This window comes from Panthera uncia, chromosome C2 (assembly GCF_023721935.1).
Source record: "Panthera uncia isolate 11264 chromosome C2, Puncia_PCG_1.0, whole genome shotgun sequence".
NCBI classification, from domain to species: Eukaryota; Metazoa; Chordata; class Mammalia; order Carnivora; family Felidae; genus Panthera; species Panthera uncia.
The window spans coordinates 146,434,211-146,460,796 of NC_064810.1; the positions used below are offsets into that span (position 1 = coordinate 146,434,211).

General features: G+C 39.1%; 1 protein-coding gene across 12 annotated transcripts in view; it reads left to right on the plus strand.

The window, feature by feature from the left end:
- Positions 1–26,586, plus strand: part of ULK4 (unc-51 like kinase 4) — a 567,621-nt gene that overhangs the window by 128,079 nt on the left and 412,956 nt on the right. For all 12 annotated transcript variants that reach the window (XR_007457564.1, XR_007457565.1, XM_049629926.1 and 9 more), the window contains one exon: positions 23,397–23,524. Coding sequence is in view for 10 of the 12 variants with exons in the window: in XM_049629926.1 (XP_049485883.1) it covers positions 23,397–23,524 (128 nt within the window). In the remaining 2 variants the exon portion in view is untranslated. The remainder of the gene's footprint in view (positions 1–23,396; positions 23,525–26,586) is intronic.

The following is a 26,586-nucleotide window of genomic DNA, read 5'->3' on the forward strand; positions in this document are numbered from 1 at the left end:
GTGATGGGGCTGTAGCCTGGGTTCTTAGAGGGGGACTGGAGTGTGTGTGTCTGTGGTGTGCACAGAGTGAGTGTGTGTGTGTGTGTGTGTGTGCGTGCACAGGGTTTGTGTGTGGGGGGTGTTGGGTGAGGGGTGGGGTTGTGTGTGCGTGCAGGGTGTGTGTGGGTGCGTATGTGGTGTGTATGGGGGTGGAGGTATGCGTGGGTGTGTGTGTGCGTGCATGGGGGTGTATTATAATTGTGTGTGGGTCTGAGTGTGTGTTCAGTAAGAAGTGTGAAGCCTGAAAACCACTGAGAGAATAATGTAATTGGCCCACATCCGCATCGTCAATTTTCAGTACATGTGAATGTCGTCTCATCTCTGCTCCCTTCTCACTTGTACTTCATTTATACACACTCCTGCCTCTGAGTTATTTTGAAGCAAAACGCGGACATTGTATTGTTTGTAACTCATCTATATCTGTAGAAGATAAGCAACCTTTTAAAATAGATACATTCCCAGTATCATTTAACACCTACCAATTAATAAGTTTTTAATACAGTCATATGTCAGAGATCCCTACACTGGCTCATAAATTATTATTTTCTAGATTGTTTGAATCGGGATCAGATCAAGGTATGTGTATCTCCTTTCTATTTCATGTTGATTTGTCTCTCTTAATCCTCTTTAAATCTATAGATTCTCTCGCTCTTTTTTTTTTTTTTTTTGGATTTATTTATTTATTTATTTTTTGGATTTATTTTTTTAGTCCTTGAAATGAATCTGTTAAGGACAACAGTCACGGTTCACAGGCCTTTCCACATTTGGATTTTGTTGATTGAATCTAGCAAACAACATAGACAGTGTGGCGTCCTTTAAAATGTTGCTCCTGTGTTTCTTGTATAGGCTTAAAGGTTTGATCAGATTTGAGTTAGATTTCTTTTTCTTTTGAAGACATTTCATTGGTGGTGGTTTTCATAATGGAAGACACACACTAATGACCCAGCTGTTCCTTTTGTGCTACGAAGAGTGAACAGTGGCTTCAGTTCAGTCTACTCTACAGATGATATCGGTGTATTTATCTCTCTATCTCTATTTGTGTAACGTTTGTATTATGTGCTATTTATTTTATAGATACTTGTATCTCTTCATCTCATTTCATCTACCTGCCCCCTACCCTCCAGTGGTCCCGTATTTACCTGTGGGTAAAGGGTTGAGAAAACCCTTTCCTGTTTTGTGTGAGAATTTGACTTTCAGTAAACTTTCTAGCTCTGTGTTTCTGGAAACCTAAGACTAACCTGTCATCTGTGGAGTTGTTACAAGAGAGATTGGTGCCTGTGGGCTAAGCCAAGGTGGCTTCCACGCCCATCCAGGGTGACTCTTTTCTCCCTGCGCCTGGGCCATGCTGCTGACGCTGTGGCGAGAGCAACATGGGATGCGGCCTTTCCAGCAAGCCCTGGTCCTGAGCAGACTGGCTGAAAATGTGATGCACGGTCGTCCTTTGCGTCGGTATGTTGCATTGACTCTAAAATGACCTCTGGTGGACATTGAAATATTCTCTCCCTTCTTGAGACTAAAGGATAGCAGAAGCCCATTTGTACTGTGTGTGTGTGTGTGTGTGTGTGTGTGTGTGTGTGTGTGTTGTAATGTATCTCAGAGATCACTTCATCGTCATTTATAGATAGGCTCTTTGTCCCCCTGCCCCCACCTCACTTTTAAAACAGTGCTTCATAGTGTATGCGCTGCATTTTATTCAACCATTCCCCTCTCGGAAGATATTTGGACGTTAGGTCTCTTTTCTTACATCATAAGACTAAAATACGAAAAGGGAAACTTGAACAAATTTTTAAAGAAAATGTAAGTGGCTGTCTTTGCGACCTTGCTATAGGGAAAGCTTTCTTAAGGCTTAGCATCCAGCTTATGAAAAATAGACTACACATAAAAAGGAAAAGACAAGACAAAATGGATGTAGTCTATGCAGAGTTACTTCACAGAAGAAGAAACTAGAAGGGTCCGTAATCTCGGGAAAAGATGCTCACACTGAATGTTGATGAATAGAATGAAGGTTAAAATGAGTCAGTTTCATATACTTCAGGTTGGCAAAAATGTAAGTCTGCCAGTAAGAGTTGGTGAAGATAGGGGCCAGCAGGAACCCTCCTGGGTGAAGTGGTGTAATCACTTGGGAGTGCAATTTCGTACTGTCCAGTGAAGCTGAAGATGTACATAGCACAGCAATAAATCTTTTCATGAGGAGTGTATCCTTGTACGGTTGTACACAGAAACAGGGTTGTTTGTCTCACAGCCTTTTCCAGTGTCCTACGGTGGCAAGAAACCTAAAAGTCAACAAGAGATTGGAAAATTAAATTGTAACATGTCCATAGGGTGGAACAATATACAGTAAGTAAAAACGACTGAACTAGGTTGAAAATGTATTGGTTCTTTTAAGAGTCCCATACTCTTAAATACACAGAACAAACTGAGGGTTGCTGAAGGGGAGATTTGTAGGGGGATGGGTTAAATGGGTGACAGACATTAAGGGGGGCACTTGTTGGGACGCGTGCTGGGTGTTGTATAGAAGTGATGAATCACTCACTGGGTTCTAGTCCTGAGACCAATACTACATTGTATGTTAACTAACTTGAATTTAAATAAACAAATGAGAGAAAGATGTGGATAAATCTCATAAATAAAACTGAAAAAGGTAAGCTGAAAAAGTATATGGACAATACAATAACATACACAAAGTTTAAACTAGGCAAAAATAGAGGCGCCTGGGTGGCCCAGTCGGTTAAGCGTCTGACTTGGGCTCAGGTCACGATCTCACGGTTTGTGAGTTCGAGCCCCACAGTTGGCTCTGAGGTGACAGCTCAGAGCCTGGAGCCTGTTTCAGATTCTGTGTCTCCGTCTCTCTTTGCCCTTCCCCCACTCACACTCTGTCTCTCTCAAAAATCAATAAACTTAAATATTTTTTAAATAGGCAAAAATAATTATCTGTATTTTTAACGGGTGTAAAATTGTGTCATAACCAGCAGAGTTTGAGAGTGCTTTTTACCTTTCATAATAGAGGGAGGGCAGCAGCTTCAGCTGTGTCTCTGTAATATGTTGTTTCTTTAAAAAAAAAAAAAAGAAAAGAAAAAGGAATTTGGTTTTTTTTTTTTTTTAAATGCCAAGATTTGGTAAAGTTGAATGGATTGTTAAAATCACTTCACCTTTTTCTGTGTCCTTGAAATGTTTCATAATTTGAATAAAAGGATTCATGTTATAGCCCTGAAGTTACAATTTACATTTTTCTTCACTTTTGGAAAGTTTCTGATGATCTCTAGGGAACGTTCAGTAGTTTTCTCCTTGAGACGGTATGTGTGGTGAATGTGGCCGTGGTGTTAGGTATGCTAGTGTGGCTACCACACGGGTAGTTTTTACTCATATGCAGCGTGGTCTAGAAGGAAGAGCATCGTAACCTCTCCTAGATATTCATTGATGAATTTGGTTTTTGAGGTGCCGGAATTCTTCAAAAATTCTGGTGTTGACTCACAATATGACTACTAATGAAATATATACATTTAGTTTACGTTTATTGAGTTTTGGTTATCTTGTGATCCTAAGCTTCCCTCTTTGTCGTTCAGAAATGTACTGGGGGCGCCTGGGTGGCTCAGTCGGTTGAGCGTCTGACTTCGGCGCAGGTCATGATCTCGCGGTTGACGAGTTTGAGCCCCACGTCAGGCTCTGTGCTGACAGCTCGGAGCCCGGAGCCTGCTTCGGATTCTGTGTCTCCCTCTCTCTCTGCCCCTGCCCCTGCCCCGCTCATGCTCTGTCTCTCTCTGTCTCAAAAATAAATAAACATTAAAAAATATTAAAGAAAAGAAATGTACTGAAGGTTGAAACACTGTAATATGTATTTTTTTTCCTATTTGTTCTTCAAGCTTACAGAAAGTCTCAGAATATGTAGGGTTTTAGGAACTCTATCCCTCACGGAAAATAGTATGAGTTATTAAACCAACTACCTTTGAACATATGTTGAAGGGAAATATTCTGGCAGATTGATAATGTGGTACTTTATGATAGACAAAGATGGAATGTGATGAAGGACTTCAGGGGAGCTCGGAAGGAGTGGCTTTCATTGGGACAGGCTGTGTTACTAGTTGGAATATTGCTTACGTTGGATGTAAGAAAGTGTCTTATCCTTTTTACTCTGTCCTAAAAATCACAAGATTAGTCATCTTCTTTTCATTTTGGCAGGTCTTCATAGATGACTTTAGGCATACTTATTTAGTTAAGGGGAGAATTCCAAGCTAATTAAAAAAAACATTTCTTTAAAGACGTTTAGTTTTCAAAGATAGTATTTGCCATCTAAAAGCCTACCGGATATCCCTCTGCCTTGTGATTCAGAAAGTGTCATTCTGTTAAATTCACATAGGAATTGCATGGCTTTCAGTGACAACGTTGCAGCCTATAGCATTGGGAAAATTATTCTGTGATGGAAAGAGTGCTTTGAGGGAAGAGGTATAGTGTTTGTACGCGGAGTATTTGAGGAACTTAACACCGGATCCTGTGGTATATTCATGAGATTGGGGGTTGACCACAGCTTCTGTGTATGCCTTCTTGGCTTTTTGTTTTGGTATTTTGGGCGGTGGTCCATGTTTTGGATTGATGTTCAGGAAGGCTTTGGTGCTTTTATTTAGTGGTATTAAACAGTTCATGAGTTTGCTAGTCATTTTGTACTTGTTCAGAATAGTGCCAACCTGGTTGCAGTGAGTGGATTTTGAGTAGGATACACATAGATGCTTAAGATACTTACTTAAAAATATTTATATGGTCGTCGGTTTGTTCACATATTCCATATTTGAGATTGCCGCTCTGTAATTGATTTTAGATTATAATATCTTACAGGATTATTCAGATATCATCAACATATCATAGCCCCTTGCTTATGAATTTTGTTAAAACTGAGAAAGACTCAAGGGTAAACATTATATAATAAGTGTGTTCCTGTTGGGGTAGATGTGGGGAGGAAGAATGCTGTTGCTTGCGTAGAATTTTTTCGATTTCTCAAACCTCCTTATACAGGTGTCAAGTTATTCCCCAAACACCAGAATAGGAGTTGGTGTGGTGAACTTGGGAAGGACAGCGCGGGGTCCGCAGCTGTTGGGGAGGTTGCGGAGGAGAGGAGAGAGTGAATTCTGACAGTCCCAGAAACTGAGCAATCCAGGAATTTCCAGCAAGGGCTCAATCTCTATCAGAAAATTCCCCACTCAGAGTGGAAAACCTGGCATGTGGTTCTTAGATGAGTCATTGAATGTCGGGGAGACTTTACAGGTTGGGGTGTGTGGCTGAGTACAGGAAGACTGGGGAGACCAGAGCGGGCAAGAGTAACTGAAGCCCTTCAAGATTTTCAGAAATAGTCAAGGAAAAACTCTCTTGTAGGAGGATAACACTCCACGCTGGACAAACCATTAAATACGGTGCACATTAAATACGGTGGGAACCCTGAGAGGAAAGGTGTAGAGGACGTCGGTAAGGCAGCTCTGGGAATGTGCTGCCGACTTGGCTCCAGGAGGCCCTATCTGTGACTATTTCAGAGTCACAACACAGGAAGGAGCCTTCAAATCACAAAAATGACCAAGAAGTTATCCTGGCCTGTCCTTACTGTCTACAGTAGAACCTCCTTCCTAAAAGTACGAGAAAATCCGTTTCATTCAGACACCAACAGAGCAAAAGGGTGTGGTCAAAAATCCACGAAAGGATAGTATGAAAGAGTGTAAGAATAAGTGGTTCTGAATAACATGCCACTGGACAATGAAGGATTATTGAAAGAAAACACATGGCCCCAAAGCACATGAAAACGTAATATTTAAAAAAACTAAGATGAATTAGGAAATTTGGAGTGGCAGCTATGCGAAGAACTGTTCAAATCAGAAATGGAAGGGTGGATCAGATAGAAGCGGGCTGCAGGAAAGCACAAGAACTTATTTCAGGAAAGATTCCAAAATAAGAGGAAAAACAGAAACGAAGACAGTTTTATAAAGGCACCCAAAAGGCAGTGGGCACTGACACTTTCGTCTTGTAAGGATAATAACGGAAAGGCGAAAAATGAAAAAAGAAATGAAGGAAAAGGCGAAAAGCATCCCGGTGAAAGTCTTAGCTACAGAAGACGAAGAAAACAAAGTTATTGAAACAGAACAAATACTAGCAACTACAATCCAGACAATATTTTCCTGAATAAAATGAGTATTTGAATGCACAAATCAAAAGGACACACGGCGTATCTAGGAGAATCATTCTACAATAGCAGTACTATGACATTGTAGAGAAAAGTCCTTTGAGCATCAAAGCAAAAGGACCTTACATCTTAGCAAGTCACTTAGAGGGAACGGCAGTTACGCTGGCATCGGACATTGTGCCGCAGTGATCCTTGATGTCAGAACTCAATGGAGTAAGGTGTTTAAATTTTTGAAGAAAAGAAGATGTTCGCCGAGTGTATTACATTCAGTCACATTGAGTCTTTGTTGTAAACACCACAGGTACGTGTGTGAACAAGAGCTCTTCCCGAGGCCTCCATCAGAGAATGAACCGCAGACAACCCAACAGCGTTTGAAGAAGCTGAGGCCGAGTAACGATGTTCAGGGCGACAGAATAGTGCGTCATTCTAAACCCGCAGTGACTGTCTCCATCCATCCAAGAGCACACATGCATGTATACACACACACTTGTGTATATCGATGCGTACGGGGCAAAGGGGTAAGGACATGGAAGTTACGCTGCACTCGTCAACTGCTTCGTGAGTTCATCACTGGAGCGACTCTAGCAAAGGGCTTGCCGTAAAAACTCGGTGCCTGATTGTTGATGTTACCAGATTGAAAGCGTATAACACTCCTGAAACTCCACTCTGCTGTATTTCAGTTAAGTGAGCTTCGAAAACTCACGTCAACTTGTTTAAGTTACATAGATTCCAACATCCGCCTCGGTTATGTTTTTCCTAAGATAAGTGACCTCGAACGTACTTGGTAGCTGGGTAATCAGTAAGGCATCCTTTGGACTTTATATGCTTTGGGGCTTAAAGATTTAAAGATGAATTTTTAAAGGCATATCCTGTTTCACAGGTGAGTTTGTTCATGCTCCCTGGTAAGAACGGCTTCCTTCCGAGTGTTCTTGGCTAGAAATACTGCCTTCTGAAATTTTTGGCCTTGCTGATTAATTTTGACAATAGCTGCTGTCCATTTTTATTTAGCAGTCTAGTTTGACTGAAGTTGCTGCTTCAGGTTTTGAGTTTTGACCAAGTAGCCCAGTAGCGATTAATAATGAACCAGAAGCCGTAGACCTCTGTTATTTGGAAGTACCGAGAAAGAGCACTGAGAAATTTTGTGCATGTAAAATTTAGAAACATTTGAATGCCAAGTTTACTCAGGTTTTCTTTTTCTTCTCAGAGTCACTAGGCATACTGACTCAATGGTCGCTAATTAAACATTTAAAATGTGGTAATTTATGCATATTCATCAGACCTTGAGTTGCTATTGTGATATTTTTAGTCCATCTCTATTAATAAATGTATTCTTTGAGATATTTTAGTCAGATACTTGGCTAAACTTCTTTAAGGAAAGCGTAACCCAAAAACAATTGTAGATTTAATCAGTACCTGTTTTATTTCCATCAGTATTAAGCAGGAAAAAATTATGTCCATGTAGTTATCCACATTTTTTCCCTTGAGGCTATTATCAGTTGACGGCTGGGCTGTCCTCTTCGATTTTTATCTGTGACAGGTGATGGAAGCAGGTCAGTTTTCCCTCTTGAGATTTGCAGACGATAACGTTGAAGTTCTCGGCCTCATCATTATTTTTATTCATCTCCTAGTTTTGTCTTTGTGACATGTGTCAGAGGGATATTTTATCCTTCTGCTTAATTTTGACGAAGGTATTACTTTGTTTGTTACGGATGCTTCATATACCAATTCCTAGCATCCTGGATATTTCCTCCTGGCATCTTTGTTAGGTAGACGTGTGCTCTCCGAAATCACTGCTGAGTACCGGTGGATTGTTGGATGTAAACTGATCATGCTGTGGTTTGCTTATAGACCTACGTGGCGTCTGGTTTTTTGTTTTTTGTTTCCCCCTCCACATGGAACATTTCGGTGTGTTGACTGAATGGCAAGGTGAATTTCCTTCAAAGCTGAGTACATAGTGGGCTGCAAACTGAAGGGACCCGAGGTCAGTTTCGGTTCTCTACAGGTAGTTTTGATTATTCAGCCTTGGCACTGAGTCTTGGCCTGCACCTGTAGCCTTCACCCTCTAAGTGTTGTGAGACTAATACTGTTCTAGACGTGTGGTGCATGTTGCTTACAATTAATTACGGAGTCCTGGGCAGTTAGTTGTCGGGAGTCAGTCAGTCAGACTGGCCATTTCTTCAGAAGTGACCATTTAGTCATGAGACCATTTCTTCTCATTTAGTCATGAGAAATTATTCAGGGCACAGGATACATTTAAGCCTACATCAAGACTGTCATCTGTAACATACTCCATCTTTTCAAGGGACTCAGGGTTCCTGCGTTACAAATCTAGTATATAATTTATTTTTGGTGTGTGTTACAGTTTGTCTAGGTTTTTTTCCCCCAATCAAAATCATAAATTATTTTAGTTTTGCCAGATGGTTAGTGATGGCTGCATCCACTACATCAGGGAGAAATACAGTAGACCTCATCACTTACTTGTGGGCATTTCTATGTTTTAAAATTACATGTATTGCTGTATGAAATTTTTTTTTTTTTTAATGCCTGGAAAGTTTTCATCTTTCATTATATACTTAAGCTGTGTATTTCATTCATCTTTCCTATGTAGCAGACTCCTTCAAAACATAGTGGCTTGCATAAGAGCAGTGTTTTATTTCGCTCCCCAAGCTGTAATTGGGGCAAGGCCGTGTTCGCTGGGAAGATGGAGTGGGATGGGGCATGAATTTTCTCCGTGGTTCGCTCATAGGACCGGCAAGTTGGTGCTTGCCCTTCGGGGGGCACCCAACTGGGAGTGTGGACTGGGAGCCTCGTTTGCTTTGCACGTGGGCCTCTGAAGGGTACTTGGGCTTTCTCACGGCAGGGTGGTCAGGTTCCAAGAGAGCCCTCAGAGAACCAGGCAGAGACTACGTGGCCTTTTCTGACCTGACTCCGCAGGTCCTGTAGTTCACGTTTACCACCTCCACCCCCCGAGTGCATCGTCCCAGAGTTTGCCACGGAAGAACACGTCGAAACTGGATGTGGGGTAGACGCAGTCTGTGCTACGGTTATGACTGACTTCACAGATCCCCTCTTCGGGGATGTTAAGATGGCTGGCTGCCTGTTGTTGCTTCTGGTACGTGAACGGTACCACCATGAGGATTCTTGTACTTCAAGTCCCTTTGGTTCATCACTTTGTTAGGATACGTTCCTTGAGCTGTAGCAGCTGAGTCAGGAGAAAATAACATTTTTAAGGCCTTTAAGAAATAAGTCACTTTCCTCCCAGTTGGAGGAAAGGTTGAACACTTATTTTCATATGAGCTGTATTTAAGATTTATCCATTTACCCGTGACTGTGCCAACATTGGCTGTCATCCGTTTTCATCTTTGCTGGTCTGCTTTGCAATGAAATGAAATCTTATCCTGAAGTTTGCATTTCTTTGCCTACTAGTGAGGGCAGAGGATTTATTTGCTTGTTAGGCAGTTTAAAATTCTTTCATCCGTTGTTTGCTAGGTCATGTGTTTTTTAACTGGAGTGTTCCTAAACTTCCTATTGGTAAAAGTGATTTATACACATTTCAAATACTTTTTCCAAGATTATGTATTTATGTTGGCAGATGTATAATATCGTACGGCTGTTTCCCCCTTATTTAAATTTAAATTCTTAATGGCATATTTGTAGTCTTTCTGGTGTGAGTAGAAAAGTAAGGATCCCAGTAAATGAACAGTCTGTTCTTTATTTGCTGAAGTCTTAAATATGCTTCTGATTGTTTTCCTCTTTCTATTGTTCATGTTTTCCATACAAATGTCAAAAATTTAGTTCTTGCAGAACTTTTATGATGTTTTAATAATTGTATATAAAATACGGTGTTTAGTATTTTTAGTTATTGTAGTATTTTTTAGCCTTCAGTCACCATATCAAGCTTATTAAAAGGTGGTGAGCATCATCGTCTCCGTTTCATTTTAAAGTTGAGGAAACGGAATCCTGGTGAGGATATTTTGGCAAGGAATGTGGCATTTGTAGTCAGGTTTGCTTGGCTTCAGATCCCAGGTGCTTTCCTAGCACTTGAAGCTGCCACTCCCGGTTTTCAGGGGTTGTCTTATCACTCAGCCAAGAGCTGTGCTTTTTAAGTCCTCCACCTCTCTCAAGTTTTCTTTTAACTGGTTTGTGTTTTTGTTCTTGATTACAGGGGTTGATTTTTTCCTGACCTCGTATAGTGAAAACTGTGGAGTTTTTAGTTTTACCTAGCCACTTTACTAGGCACTTGGAAAAGAAAGAGCACCAATTCTGTTTTGGGCATAATGCTTTTGGAGTTGAGTTCATAAACGCTACATCTGTGAATATTTGAGAAATTTAAATGCTTAAAATTTAATAAAATGCATTTTAATGTACATAAACCCTTATGAAGAGTATTCATCACTTGTAAGATTGTTTTCTTGGAGTTAATACACATTTTCATTTTCTTGATTTCTTATGCTAAAGTCTTACGTTGTATTCTTTGTCAGGGAGTTGAATCTGTTTAAATATAGATTTACTTTGTTAATTGCTATGAATTATGTTCTTTGTAAGTTAGAATAAGGGGTGTGTGGGGTGCCTGGGTGGCTAAGTAGGTTGAGCATCTGGCTCTTGATTTCAGCTCAGATTATGATCCCAGGGTCATGGGAGTGAACCCTGCATTGGGCTCCATGCTGAGTGTGGAGCCTGCTAAAGATATTCTCTGTCTCTCTGTCTCTGTCTCTGTCTCTCTCTCCCCCTCCCCCCCATCTCTCCCTCTGCCCCACTAGCTCGCTCGCTCACCCTCTCTCTCTCTCAGGAAAAAAAAAAAAATAAGGAATGCGTTACCTTGTTTATAAAACTTTGGATAGCTTTAAAGTAATACTAGACTTGTCACAAAGGTTCTCCTTCTAAAGTGACTGTCGTTTGTGTTCATTTTATTTGCTCGGAGCTCATAGTTAGAAATTTAAATAAAATGAAAAAATGAATAACAACAAGTGTTGGCAAGAATGTGGAGCCAATGCAACTCTCATATATTAGTAGAGAATAAATTGGTACAACCACTTTGGAAAATCATTTGACAAGCTCTGTTGAAGCCAAAGAGAGGACTACTCCTTGACCTAGCAATTCTGCTCTCGGGTACATACTCAAAACAAGTGGATACATATGTTATTTGTTCACAAGAAGACATGTGGGAGAATGTCCATAGCGACTTTCCTAATAACAGTCCCAAACTCCAAGCGACCCAGATGTTCAAGAGTGGACTCGTAGAGTTTTCTGTTTTCACCTAGAACATTTTACAACAGTGAAATATGCACGGCTTCTACGCATAACACAGCTGACTTTCAGGCCATTATATTGAAGCCAGGCAAGGGGAATTTTTTTGACTTCCTTTTTTTTTTGTTTTGTTTTTTGTATATCTTTGCTGTCTCCCCCTTTTTAAAAATTTTTTTTTAAAAGTTTACTCGTTTGTGGGGCGCCTGGGTGGCGCAGTCGGTTAAGCGTCCGACTTCAGCCAGGTCACGATCTCGCGGTCCGTGAGTTCGAGCCCCGCGTCGGGCTCTGGGCTGATGGCTCGGAGCCTGGAGCCTGTTTCCGATTCTGTGTCTCCCTCTCTCTCTGCCCCTCCCCCGTTCATGCTCTGTCTCTCTCTGTCCCAAAAATAAATAAAAAACGTTAAAAAAAAAAAAAATTAAAAGTTTACTCGTTTTTTAGAGACAGAGACAGAGCATGAGTGGGAGAGGGTTAGAGAGCGAGGGAGACACGGAATCCGAAGCAGCCTCCAGGCTCCGAGCTGTCAGCACAGAGCCTGATGTGGGGCTCAAACCCACAAACTGTGAGATCATGACCTGAGCTGAAGTCAGACGCTCAACCCACTGAGCCACCCAGGCGCCCCTCCCTTTCTCTTGATTGATTTAGTGCTTTATCTATTTTGTTGATATTTTTCAAAAAGCCTGCATTTTGACCTATTTATCCTTTACCCATTTTTTCTATTTTCTATTTCATTACCTTCTGCTTACATATTTATTTTCTTTGATTTGTCTCATTTTTAGCTTTTGGCTTTTTGTGTTGGGAATTTAGTTCATATATTTTTTCTTCTTTTACTTTCATTTACAGTGTTTTTTACAGGTTGTATTTTCTTCTGACTGTTCTAAATGCATCCCATAGATTCTGATAAATAGTGCCTTTACTATACAGGAAAGCCTTGGATTGTGAGTAACTTGTTCTGTGAGTGTTCCACAAAATGACTAAATGTTTCTAACAAATTGTAGCTTGACAAACGAGTGATGTACAAGTAGTACGTGATGCTGAATGACGCATGATCATAACTGAGCCAATCGTTCTTGAAATTCACTTTGATATACGACTGCTTTGGATTACAAGCATGTTTCCAGAATGAATTATGCTTGCAAACCAAGGTTTTACTGTATTTTTAAGTTCTTCAATTTTGGCTTGTATTTTTCTGTTACCTTCAGGGCTTTTTAAAATAGTGTTTTAAAAATTTCCAGGTACAAGGACCTTTGGGATTGGTGTTTTATTAATTTTTAGTTTTATTTCATTGTGCTAATAAATATTTCACTTCTCAAACTATTCCCGAAAATAGAAGAGAAAGGAAAGCTGCCAAATTCATTCTGTGAGTTCCAACATTACCCGGATACCCAAACCAGATAAAGACATTACAAAAAGAACTGCAGACCAATGTATCTGATGAACATAGATGTAAAAATCCTCAACAAAATATTAGCGAACTGAATCCAACAATACACTAAAAAAAATTATTCACCACGACCAAGTGGGATTTACTCCAGGGACGCAAGGGTGGTTTATTATTCACAAATCAATCAACATGATACATCACATCAGCAAGAGAAAGGATAAAACCATACGATCATCTCAATAGATGCAGAAAAAACATTAGGCAAAGTACAATATTCATTCATGATTAAAAATCCTCAACAAAGTAGGTTTAGAGGGAACATAGCTCAACATAATAAAGGCCATATATAAAAAACCCATTTCTAGCATCATACTCCATGGTGAAAAGGTGAGAGCTTTTCTGCTAACATTAAGAACAAGAGGCCGTTCCTTTCTCTACTTTTATTTAACATAGAATTGGAAATCCTAGCCGCAGCAATCAGATAAAAGAAAAGACATCCAAATTAGTAAGGAAGAAATAAAACTTTCACTATTTGCAGTGACATGATACTATATGTAGAAAACCCTAAAGACTCCACTAAAAAACTACTGGAACTGATAAATTAATTCAGAAAGGTCATTGGATACAAACTCAATACATAGTCCATAGTCCAGAAAGAGAAATTAAGAAAATTCCATTTTCAGGTGCACCAAAATTAAAATACCTAGGAATAAACTAAGGACTTATACTCTAAACTATAAAACACAAAGAAATGGAAAGACATTTCATGCTCATGAATTAGAAGAATTAATATTGTTAAAATGTCCATGCTACCCAAAGCAATCTACAGATTTAATGTAATATGTATCAAAATACCAACATTTTTCACAGAACTAGAACAAACAATCCTAAAATTCATATAGAACCATAGAAGACCCCAAAAGCCTAAAGCAATCTTGACAAAGAAGAACAAAGCTGGAGGTATCACAATCCCAGACTTCAAAATATACTATAGAGCTGTAGTAATCAAAACAGTATGGTACTGGCATGAAAATAGACACACAGATCAATGGAACAGAATGAAGAGTCCAGAAATAAACTTGTGCTTTTATGGTCAATTAATTTACCACAAAGGATGCAAAAAATATACAATGGGGAAAAGACAGTCTCTTCAACAAATAGTGCTGGGAAACTGGATCACTTTTTATTATTTATTTATTTATTTATTTATTTATTTATTTATTTATTTATTTATTGTTTTTTGAAAGAGAGTAGGGGAAGGGCAGAAAGAGAATCCCAACCAGCCTCCATGCTGTCGGTGCAGAGCCTGATGCAGGGCTCAAACCTGTGAGCCATAGATCATGACCTGAGCTGAAATCAGAAGAGTTGAATGCTTAACTGACTGAGCCACCCAGGCACACCCCCCACCCCCCCCCACCCCCATTTTAAAAGTTTAATCTGGACCACTTCCTTACACCATGCATGAAAATAAACTCAAAATGGATTAAGGACCTAACTGGGAGACCTGAAACCATAAAATTCCGAGAAGGAAACATAGACAGTAATTTCTATGATGTTGGCCCTAGAAACATTGTTTTTTATATGTCTCCTCAGGCAAGGGAAACAAAATCAAAATAAATTATTGGGACTACACCAAAATAAAAAGCTTTTGCACAGCAAAGCACACCATCAACAAAACAAAAAGGCAGCCTACTGAATGAGAGAAGATATTTGCAAATGGCCTATTCAATAAGGGCTTAAAAGCTAAAATATATAAAGAATTTCTACAACTCAACACCAGAAAACCCCCAAATAACCCAAATGAAAAAATGGACAGAGGACCTAAGAAGACACTTTTCCAGAGAAGACCTACAGATGGCTAACTGACCCATGATACGATGGCGCAGCATCACTCAACATCAGGGAAATGGAAGTGAAAACCACAGTGAAATATCTCACACCTGTCACAATGACTAGAATAAAAAAGACAAGAGGTGGGGATGTGAAAAACAAACAACGAAAGGAATCCTCGTGCACTTTGGTGGGAATGAAAATTGGAGCAGCCACTGTGGAAACCATTTTAGAGGTTCCTCAAAAAAATTGAAAAATAGAACGACCATATGATTTAGCAATTTCAAAATTGGGTATTTACCCAAAGAATATGAATAATTCAAAAGGATAATGCATCTTTGTTTATTGCAACATTATTTACTATAGTCGAGATACGGAAACAACTCAAACATCCATTGATAGATGAATGGATAAAGATGTGTCTGTCTCTCTCTCTCTCTCTCTCTCTCTCTCTCTCTCACACACACACACACACACACACACACACACACACACACACACACACACACACGGATTGCTTAGCCATTAAAAGGAATGAGATCTTGCCATTTGCAGCAACGTGGATGAGCTGTAGCAGGTATAATGCTAAGTGAAATAAGTCAGAGAAAGACAAATACCATATGATTCCACTCGTGGAATTTAAGAAAACAAGTGAAACAAGAGACAAAAGATACTTTTTAAAAGTTTATTCATTTTAAGAGAGAGTGAGTGGGGGAGGGGCAGAGAGAGAGAAGGGGAGAGAGAATCCTAAGTAGGCTGCACACTGTTAGACCGGAGCCTGATGTGGAGCTTGAACTCACGAACGGAGATCATGACCTGAGCCAAAACGAAGAGTTGAATACTTAACCGATTGAGCCACCCAGGCGCCCTGAAACAAAAGATAGTTTTAAATGCAGAGAACAAATTGGTGTTTGCCCGAGAGGAGGTGAGTGGGGGGATGGGTGAAATCTAAAAAAAATATTTTTAATTTTATGGGTTATATTAAGGTTTTCTTTGTGACCTTTTATATGGTCATTTAAAAAAAATTTTTTTTCAACGTTTTTTATTTATTTTTGGGACAGAGAGAGACAGAGCATGAACGGGGGAGGGGCAGAGAGAGAGGGAGACACAGAATCGGAAACAGGCTCCAGGCTCCGAGCCGTCAGCCCAGAGCCCGACGCGGGGCTCGAACTCATGGACCGCGAGATCGTGACCTGGCTGAAGTCGGACGCTTAACCGACTGCGCCACCCAGGCGCCCCTATATGGTCATTTTAAAGGAACTTTTTGTGTGTGTTTAAGAAAAGGTACATTTTCTGCTATCTAAGTATAAAGTTTGATATATGCCCATAACATCTAATTTGTTGTTTATGTTATTTAGTCTTTTATATCCTTACTTATTTTTGTTCTCTTGACAGTCTTGGACTGAGAGTGGTGTGATAGTCTATTGCTCCTTACGTCTTCTATAGTTTCCACTGTATAGAAGTGGTTGCTGTGCTATTTTTTTTTCTCTTTATTTTTTTGAGAGTGTGAACAGGGCAAGGGCAGAGAGAGAGAGAGAATCCAAAAAAAGGCTCCAGGCTCCAAGCTGTCAACACAGAGCCCGACACAGGGCTAGATCCCGCCAACCTTGAGACCATGACCTGAGCCGAAGTTGGACGCTTAAGTGACTGAGCCAGCCAGGTGCCCCAGTGCTATTTATTTAAGGCATAGCATTCATTGCTGTATTCATTACTGTTAAGTGTTTGTTTTGAATGGTGGCCTTTAGCATTAAAGATGTTCCTTGTCTTGTTTACTTCTTTTTGGCCTCAATTCTGCCTTGTATAGGAGGAAGAATCATTATGTAACTCTTTGTATATTAGGTACACAAATACAATTCCTGCTTTGTATTCTTGTTGAGTTTGCCTAGTGTATGTATGTATGTGTATGTATATATATATATATATATATATATATATATATATATATATCAAGAGGTATCTACATCTGTATTATATTCTCTCTGTGTTATATTTATCACTTTTATCACTTCTAACATTTATGTACAGTGTCAATCACCTTTTGGAATACAATTCTGTGAGAATTAACATATGCTTAGACCCTGTCGTTTACTACCACAAGAAGGACACAGGATGATTACGGCATCCCAAAGGATGACACTTTGCTCCTCCCTTTTTAGGAAGACCACTTCCCATCCCAATCCCTGGTAATTACTGATGTCTTCTCTGCTCCAGAGGTTTACTTGTTCTAAAATGTTATGTAAATGGAACTATACTGTATGTAATCTTTGAGACTTGTTTTTTTAAATGTAGTTGAGATTCATCCATGTTGTGCATATCAATAGTTTGTTTTTTTTGTTTTTTGTTTTTTTTTTCTTTTTTTTTCAACGTTTTTTTTTTTTTTTTTTTTTTTTTTTTTTATTTTTGGGACAGAGAGAGACAGAGCATGAACGGGGGAGGGGCAGAGAGAGAGGGAGACACAGAATCGGAAACAGGCTCCAGGCTCCGAGCCATCAGCCCAGAGCCTGACGCGGGGCTCGAACTCACGGACCGCGAGATCGTGACCTGGCTGAAGTCGGACGCTTAACCGACTGCGCCACCCAGGCGCCCCAATAGTTTGTTTTTTTTATTGCTGTGTAATATTCCATTATCTAGATATACCACACTTTATCCACATACCCATTCAAGGACAGATGGCTTGTTTCCATTTTTTGACTATTAAGAAAACTCTTGTTGTCAACTTTGTGTGCAGGTTTTTCTGTGAACATATAGTTTTATTCAACTAGAGTAATACTTAGAAGTGGAATGCTGTATTATATATGGTAGGTGGGCGTTTAACAATTTTTTATCAAAGTGCCAAGCTATTTTCTTTTTTGTTTAAAAAAAATTTTTTTTTAAATGTTTATTTATTTTTGAGAGAGACAGAGACAGAATGCGAGTGGGTTAGGGGCAGAGACAGGGAGACACAGAATCTGAAGCAGGCTCCAGGCTCTGAGCTGTCAGCACAGAGCACGACGCGGGGCTCGAATTCACGAGCTGTGAGATCATGACCTGAGCCAAAGTCGGACGCTCAACCGACTGAGCCACCCAGGCGCCCCGAGTGCCAAGCTATTTTCTAGGGTGACCGTACCATTTTGCAGGCCTATCAGCAATGTATATAGAATTCTAGTTGCTCAACAACCTAGTAATTTTTCATTTGGTCATTCTAATAATTGCCGAGTGTCTCATTGTGATCTTAATTTGCATTATTGTAACGGACATTAAGCATCCTCTTGTATTTATTTGAATATCTGCACAGGTTCTTTGGTGAAATGTCTGTTTAAATATTTTGCCTATTAAAAATGTTTTTGCTTAATATTGAGTTTTGAGAGTTCTTCGTATATTCTGGTTACAAATATTTTATGCCAGTATCTGGCTTGTCTTTTCTTACAGGGTCTTCCACAGAGGAGAGGTTTTAATATTCATGAAATTCAGTTTATCAGTTAGTTCTTTTATGGTTTGTGCTTTTGGTGTCATATCTGAAAACTCTTCCTAGCCTAAGGTCATGGAGATTTTCTGGTTTGTTTTCTTTTAAGAATTTTATAGTTTTACACTTTTTATGCAGCGTATGACTTATTTTGTATGATCGTCATTTTTGTATATGGTGCATGGAATGGATTGAAGTAATTTTTTTTTTTTTTTGCATGTAGCTATCCAGTTGTTCCAGTACTATATATTGAAAAAACTGTCCTTTGAAAAAAATATATTTTTAAAAATGCATATTTATTTTTGAGACGGGGGGAGGGGGGGTGAGGGGGAGGGGCAGAGAGAGAGGGAGACAAAGAATCCGAAGCAGGCTCCAGGCTCTGAGCTGTCAGCTCAGAGCCCAACGCGGGGCTTGAACGCACGAACTGAGATCATGACCTGAGCTGAAGTCAGAGGCTTAACCAGCTGAGTCACCCAGGTGCCCCTGAAAAGACTGTCCTTTATCCAAAATTCCCTTTTCACCTTTGTTTTTTTTTTTTGGTCCATGAAATTTGTGCTTTATTAGACAGTAGTGAGTCTGAAAGTAACACAAGGCAAAAAACTGCATTCTTTTAGTTACAGTTGGACAATTTGCAACATTTTAAAGGAGATGGAAAATGCCTATTTTGACAAGGCTTAGTAATTCATTCCATTGAAGTTCCATCGATGTCAGTGGCACTGTTATTTTGTACATGATAAGATACGGAATGTAAACATTTTGTACAAAATAGGATATTTTTAAAGGGTGCTGTGATAGTCCTACAGTTGGCCAGCCTATTTCCTTTCTGAAGAAAACCACAAAGTCATTTTAAATGTCTCTAGATTAAGAACTTTTCTATCTCCAGATCTCTAAAATTAGGACTGAAACCAATAATAAAGTCCAATGTCTTGCTTTGAGACTCATCCAGGATAAACTCAGAGTAATTCATTTTGTTGTAAGCAAGACACAGCAAATTCAGAAGCCAATATGAAGTGCCTTACTTATTAAAAAAAAAAAACAAAACTTATTAATGTTTATATTTGAGAGAGACAGAGCTTGAGCAGGGGAGGGACAGAGAGAGAGGGAGACCCAGAATCCGAAGCAGGCTCCAGGCTCCAAGCTGTCAGCACAGAGTCTGATGTGGGGCTCACATTCACGGACCATGAGATCATGACCTGAGCTGAAGTCGGATGCCCAACTGACTGAGCCACCCAGGCACCCCATAGAGTGTAAAACTGTAATAACAAATATTTTCAATGGTAAAGGCTTCTAATTTTTAAAACATTATGACATTCTTTGGTTATGATTGATTACATTAATTATAGAAGTTTCTAACGCAATTACTTAGAAAGTTTCCTTTTCTAGGTTCAAGAAATCAATGCTTTAAGGTTAGAAAACAGTCAGTTAAATATAATCTAGAGGTTTAACTACCCATTTTACATTTAATTAAAACCACGTTTTTCCTCCAGAAGACCTCAACCTTGATGTAAAACAAAGGATATGTAAATAAGCTTCAGTATAATTATAATAGTATTGCTATGGCTTAGTTATCTTAGATTATTAATTATCTACTCTTGTTCTTGTTGCGTGTTAACATTTCCCCAACAAGCCCTGGACAGGAGGGAAGTAAACATGAAATTCAGTGAAACTCAGGTTAATTAGATTTCCTACTTGTTAGCAATTGAGAAAATATTTGGAGAAAGAATGGCAGTATTGTGAGTGTCCGACAACTAGTCCTTGTGCATTGTTCTTCACCTCTAACCATTTTCTCGCCTGATAAAAGGTAATAATTTACCTTAGGGAATTGTGGGAATTAAACGAAATAATTGTACTTTTGTCTTAAGATCATTGACTTTATTTCTGTTTCTTTGGTCTGTGTAACCTGTCATTTTTGTCAATACCACATTGTTTTGATTACTGTAGGGTTTTTTTTTTTTAATGTCTTAAAATCATTGTGTGATTATGTATTTTTTTCCCCAAATTGTTCTGCTTGTGAGTTCCTTTGCCTTTCCATATAAATTTTACAATTAGCTTGTCTATATCTACAGAAAATCCTGTTGGGATTATTTTGATTAGAATTGCAATAAATCTATGGGTCCCTTTGGGGGAAAATCGGCATATTAACTTGGAGTTTTTTTTTTTTTTTTTTTGAATAGATGAACATGGAATGTCTCTTATTTATGTCTTTAACATTTTTTCTTAATTTTTTAGAGTTAGCAGTTTAACAATTCTCTACCTTTCTTGTTAGTTTTATACCTGTATTTCTTTTTGTTGTTATTGTTAGAGTTATTGAAAAATGATACTTTAAAAATTTGCTGTTTAATTGTTCATCATTGGTGTATAGAAATACACCAGATCTTGCTAAATTTATTAGTTGTAGAAGCCTTTTTATAGATTCTTTGGGATTTTCTACATAGCTAATCACAACCTCTGAGAATATTTCTTTGATTCCAGTGTGAATGACATTTATTTTTCTTTCCTTATCACACTGGCAGTGACTTTCAGTAAAACACTGAGTGATGGGAATGCACATGGTTGTTTAATTCCCAGTCTTGGTGGGGAAGCATCAAGTGTTTCCCCTTTAATTTTGATGTTAGTTATAATTTTTCTCTAGATTCCCTTTTACAGATTGAGGAAGTTCCCTTCTGTTCTAGTTGGGTGAGTTTTTATCATGAATGCATGTTGAATTTTGTCAAATGCTTTTTCATCATCTACTGATAAGATCATGTGGTTTTTCTTATTTCGTCTGATGAATTACACTGATTGATTTTCAAATATTGAACCAGTCTTGCATTTCTGAGATAACCTCGACATGTTTGTGATTTTTTAATTTATACTTTTGATGTATTGTTGGACTCAACTTGTTGATGTTTGTAGAGGATTTTTGCCTCTGTGTTCCTGAGGTATATTGTCTGTACTTGTTTTCTTGTATAATTAGCTGTTTGGACCTTTTTCATGTCTATAAATGCTTGTATAAGTATGTAAGTGTGTGTGTGTAAAGTAGTTAGATACACACATCTAATGTGTTTATCTCCTGTAGCCTCTTCTAGATCTTTTCATCCTTTTTTGTTATTTTTTAAATATTATATTCATTTGGAGTTTGTTTTCAAGTCTGACATTCGGCCCTGCCTACCACATACATGCACTCATTCTGTTAATTTTGGTTAGCTCAACATTCAGCAGAATGTTATTACATCACTTTTAAATTTCAGATTGCATTCCCATACATTGGGTATTCTGTCCATTTTTTTCTCCTTAAGGAGATCTCTCCTGGAGTCTTCTGACCAACTCCAATATGGGTAGGCTGCTCTCTGTGCCCATTTATAGCTATCACCCTGGAAATCATCTGGGGATTCCCTTTGCCTCTTTCCTGTGTTCAATATGCTCTTTTCTTGGTTTATTTCCCTAGGGTGAGTGTTGGGGGTTATATAGAGGAATGGTGGTATATTAAGTGATTTGGGGAAGGTAATAAAAAACCAGATCATGAAGAGCCTTGTATGCCATGATAAGGGATTTTGGCTTCATCTTAGGAGTTGCAGGAACTATGGAGAATATTTTATAGGTGAATAATGTACTCATATTTGCTGTGGGAGAAGATCACTGTGGCTAAGATTTGTAGGATAGATGGAAGAAAGCAAAGTGAGATAAAACATGTTTTAGTAATCGAAAAATATGGTGTATTGCAATATAAGGCAACATCAGTGGGGGTATCATTCTCATAGTAACGGGATCAATTGTACATGGGAGGAATGAGGAGTCAAGGAAGATGGTCAGGTTTTTCAAGCATGGTCTTGAGCTGATGATCCTCAGAGGGGGAGAAACATGTTTAGGATAGGTTCTGAGCTTAGTTTTGGATGTGGAGTTCAAAGGATTGCAATATACCCTTCATCCACATTCAGAAAATGTTAGCATTTTACCATGTTTGCTTTATAGTTCCTCTTTTTGTCTTTTACCTTGTGCGTGCAAGTACATGTGTGACCAGTTTGAGAAGAGGTTGCAGACCTGATGCTCCTTTACTTCTAATCAGTTTACTGAATATTCCCTAAAATCAGGCAATGAATTTAAAAAGAAGTTAACATTTATTTAACATTAACTCATCTACATGACTTTTTCAGATGTCATGATCATCCCAGTTGTGTTCTTTGATGTGAAACAAAATTGCCAGATCTTGAATTGCAGTCAGTTATCATGTCTTTGAAGTCTTCTGTAATTGGAACAGTTTTTCAGTCTAAGACTAGTGGATCTTTGAGTGGTTTTGGAATTATGTGTTTGTGTTTGGGGGGTGGAAACAGATGACTCAAAGGTTCCTTGGTGTTTATGGTTTTATTTTACCCAGGTGATGACTTAGCTTGATTATTTGGTTCAGGAATTAGGTGAGATTCATGCATGGATACAGATACGTAGGTATATCTCCATCCTTAAATAAAAGCATATGCCTGGCTGTAAATTCTTCTTGTTTGGCAGTGTAGCACCCAATGTAAAAGGACAGTGGCATAGCAAAAGAGCTGCTTACATTTACCTTGGACATAATGGTGTTACTGCTAGGTGCTTACTTCTCTTAAGGACTGTGGGGAACTTTCACTCTTGCTCTGTGTGGCCATCTCGCTAATAATTCTGTATTCCTGCCTGCTTGTATTCATTAACTCTGTGTGTGTGCCTGCATTTCCTTTTTGCCTGTCATTAGGCACCTGAAACAAAGTGAAAATAATGCTAATGTTAGTATTTATTCCTCTGTGTTGTATTCTGCCTTTTGTTAAAGAATGTTATAGGAATACAGGTTTTTCTTCTGTGTCCTGTATTGAGTATTTTATGTCTGTAGGACTTCAGGTGTGTAGACTAGATGCGTAGACTAGAGATGTGCTTTCTGTACATGCAGGTCTGTGCAGAGGTTCATGGGTACATGCAGTTGTGACTTCCAGTTGTTCTCATTACTTATTGCCACCCTTACTGTTGGGCGGTTGATTGATAAAGAGATGGATGGGCTTTGTTGTCCTATTGGCCTTGATTTCAATCCAACTTTGTGAATTGGTTACCTTTTCAAGGTTCATTTTTCTCTTTAAGAATAATACTGTCACCTTGTTATGGCTACTTTCCAGGTTTAAATGAGATAATACATATTAAAATTTTGGTTAGACTCCCGCACAAATTAAGAATGCAATAACAATAATTGAAATTATTTTATTTTCTGCCATCTGTTTATTTATTGTAAACTCTTGACCCTGATAGTTGACTGCTCTATTTATTTCATGTTTTCTCACAAAATATTTTAATATCTTCCACAGGATTTTGTTTCTACAATTATCCGTTTACTTGACAGCCCATCAACTTCGATTAGAGCAAAAGCCTTCCTCGTTCTTTTATATATTTTGATTCATAACCATGAGATGCTGCTGCTCGGCTGCCAAGCGAGGTATGATTTTCTCTGATGGTTTCAATTTGGAACTTGTTTTATTTATTTATTTTTATTTACTTTTTATTTATATCCAAGGTAGCACGTAGTGCAATAATTTCAGGAATAGAATCCATTGATTCATCCTCTACACATAATTCCCAGTGCTCATCCCAGTGAGTGTCTTCCTTAATGCCGCTTACCCATTTAGCCCATCCTCGCACCCATGACCCCTCCAGCAACCCTCAGTATGTTCTCTATATTCAGGAGTCTCTTGTGTTTTGTCCCCCTCCCTGTTTTTATATTATTTTTGCTCCCCTTCCCTTCTGTTCATCTGTTTTGTCTCTTAAATTCCACATATGAGTGAAGTCATATGGTATTTGTCTTTCTCTAATTTCGCTTAGCAGAATACACTCTAGTTCCATCCATGTTGTTGCAAATGGCAAGACTTCATTCTTTTGGTTGCCAAATAATATTCCATTTTGTGTGTGTGTGCATGTGTGTGTGTGGTGTATATGTGTATATAGTGATTGCCAAGTAATACTCCATTATGAGTGTGTGTGTGTATGTGTGTGTATATTTATACATATATCTTCTTCATTCATCTGTCGGTGGACATTTAGGCTTTTTATATACTTTGGCAATTGTCAATAGTGCTGTTATAAACATTGGGGTCATGTGCCCCTTTGAAACAGCACATCTGTATCCTTTGGCTAAATACCTACTAGTGCAATTGCTGGGTCGTAGGGTAGTTCTGTTTTTGATTTTTTAAGGAACCTTCATACAGTTTTCTGGGGTGGCTGCACCAGTTTTCATTCCCACCAGCAGTAAAAGAGGGTTCCCCTTTCTCCGCATCCTTGCCAACATCTGTTGTTGCCTGAGTTACTAATTTCAGCCATTCTGACTGGTGTGAGGTGGTATCTCATTGTGGTTTTGATTTGTATTTCCCTGATGATGAGTGGATGTTGAGCATATTTTCATGTGTCTGTTAGCCATCTGGATGTCTTCTCTGGAGAAGTGTCTATTCATGTCTTCTGCCCATTTCTTCACTGGATTAATCTTTTTGGGTGTTGAGTTTGATAAGTTCTTTATAGATTTTGGATACTAGTCCTTTATCTGATATGTCATTTGCAAATATCTTCTCCCATTCCATTGGTTGCCTTTTAGTTTGGCTGATTTTTTCCTTTGCTGTGCAGAAGCTTTTTATCTTTTTTTTAAAAAAAATTTTTTTTAACGTTTTATTTATTTTTGAGACAGAGAGAGACAGAGCATGAACAGGGGAGGGTCAGCGAGAGGGAGACACAGAATCTGAAACAGGCTCCAGGCTCTGAGCTGTCAGCACAGAGCCCGACGCGGGGCTCGAACCCACGGACCGCGAGATCATGACCTGAGCCGAAGTCGGTCGCCCAACCGACTGAGCCACCCAGGCGCCCCAGAAGCTTTTTATCTTTTTTTTTTTTTTTTTAATTTTTTTTTTCAACGTCTTTTATTTTTGGGACAGAGAGAGACAGAGCATGAACGGGGGAGGAGCAGAGAGAGAGGGAGACACAGAATCGGAAACAGGCTCCAGGCTCCGAGCCATCAGCCCAGAGCCTGACGCGGGGCTCGAACTCACGGACCGCGAGATCGTGACCTGGCTGAAGTCGGACGCTTAACCGACTGCGCCACCCAGGCGCCCCAAGAAGCTTTTTATCTTGATGAGGTCCTGATAGTTCATTTTTGCTTGTTTCCCTTGCCTCTGGAGACCTGTTGAGTAAGAAGTTGCTAAGGTCAAAGAGGTTGTTGCCTGCTTTCTCCTCTAGGATTTTGATGGCTTCCTGTCTTATGTTTAGGTCTTTGATCTACTTTGAGTTTATTTTGTGTATGGTGTAAGAATGTGGTCTAGGTTTTCTTCTGCATGTCGCTGTCCAGTTTTCCCGACACCATTTGCTGAAGAGACTATTTTTTTTCCTTTGGATATTCTTTCCTGCTTTGTCAAAGATTAGTTGGCCATCTGTTTGTGGGTCTCTGTGCCAGTACCATGCTGTCTTGATTACAGCTTTGTAATACATCTTGAAGTCTGGGATTGTGATGCCTCCAGCTTTGGTTTTCTTTTTCAGGATTGCTTTGGCCTTTTGGGTCTTTTCTGGTTCCATACAAATTTTAGGATTGTTTAGATGCCATGGTGGCAAGGATGGATGAAGCAGAGAAGTGAATCAGTGATATTGAAGACAAAATTATGGAGAATAATGAAGCAGAAAAAAAAAAAAGAGGGAAACTAAGGCAAGAGAGCACAATATAAGAATTATAGAACTCAGTGGCTTATTAAAAAGAAACAACATCTGAATGATAGGAGTCCCAGAAGATGAAGAGTGAGAAAAAGGGGTAGAAGGTTTATGTGAACAAATCGTAGTAGAAAACTTTCCTAACCTGGGGAAAGACACAGACATCAAAACCCAAGAAGCACAGAAAATTCCCATTAGATTCAACAAAAAACCACCACCAACAAGGCATATCCTAGTCAAATTCACAAAATACACAAAGAAGGAAAGAATTATGAAAACAACAAGGGAAAAAAATTCCTTAACCTATAAGGGAAGACAGATCAGGTTCACAGCAGACTTATCCACAGAAACTTGGCAGGCCAGAAAGGATATATTCAACGTGATGACTCAGAAAAATATGCAGCCAAGAATTTTTGATCCAGCAAGGCTGTCATTCAGAATAAAAGGAGAGATAAAGAGTTTCCCAGACAAAAACTAAACGAGTTCATGGCCACTAAACCAGCCCTGCGAGAAATTTTAAGGGGGCCTCTCTGATGGGAGAAAAGATGAAACAAACTAAAAAAGACCAAGGGCAACAAAGACTAGAAAGGACCAGAGAACACCACCAGAAACTCCCAACTCTACAGGCAATACAATGGCAATAAATTCCTCTCTTTCAGTACTCACTCTAAATGTCAACGGACTAAATGCTTCAGTCAAAAGACACAGGGTAACAGAATGTATAAGAAAACAAGATCCATCTGTATGCTGTTTACAAGAGACCCATTTTAGACCTAAAGACACCTTCAGATTGAAAGTAAGGGGATGGAGAACCATCTA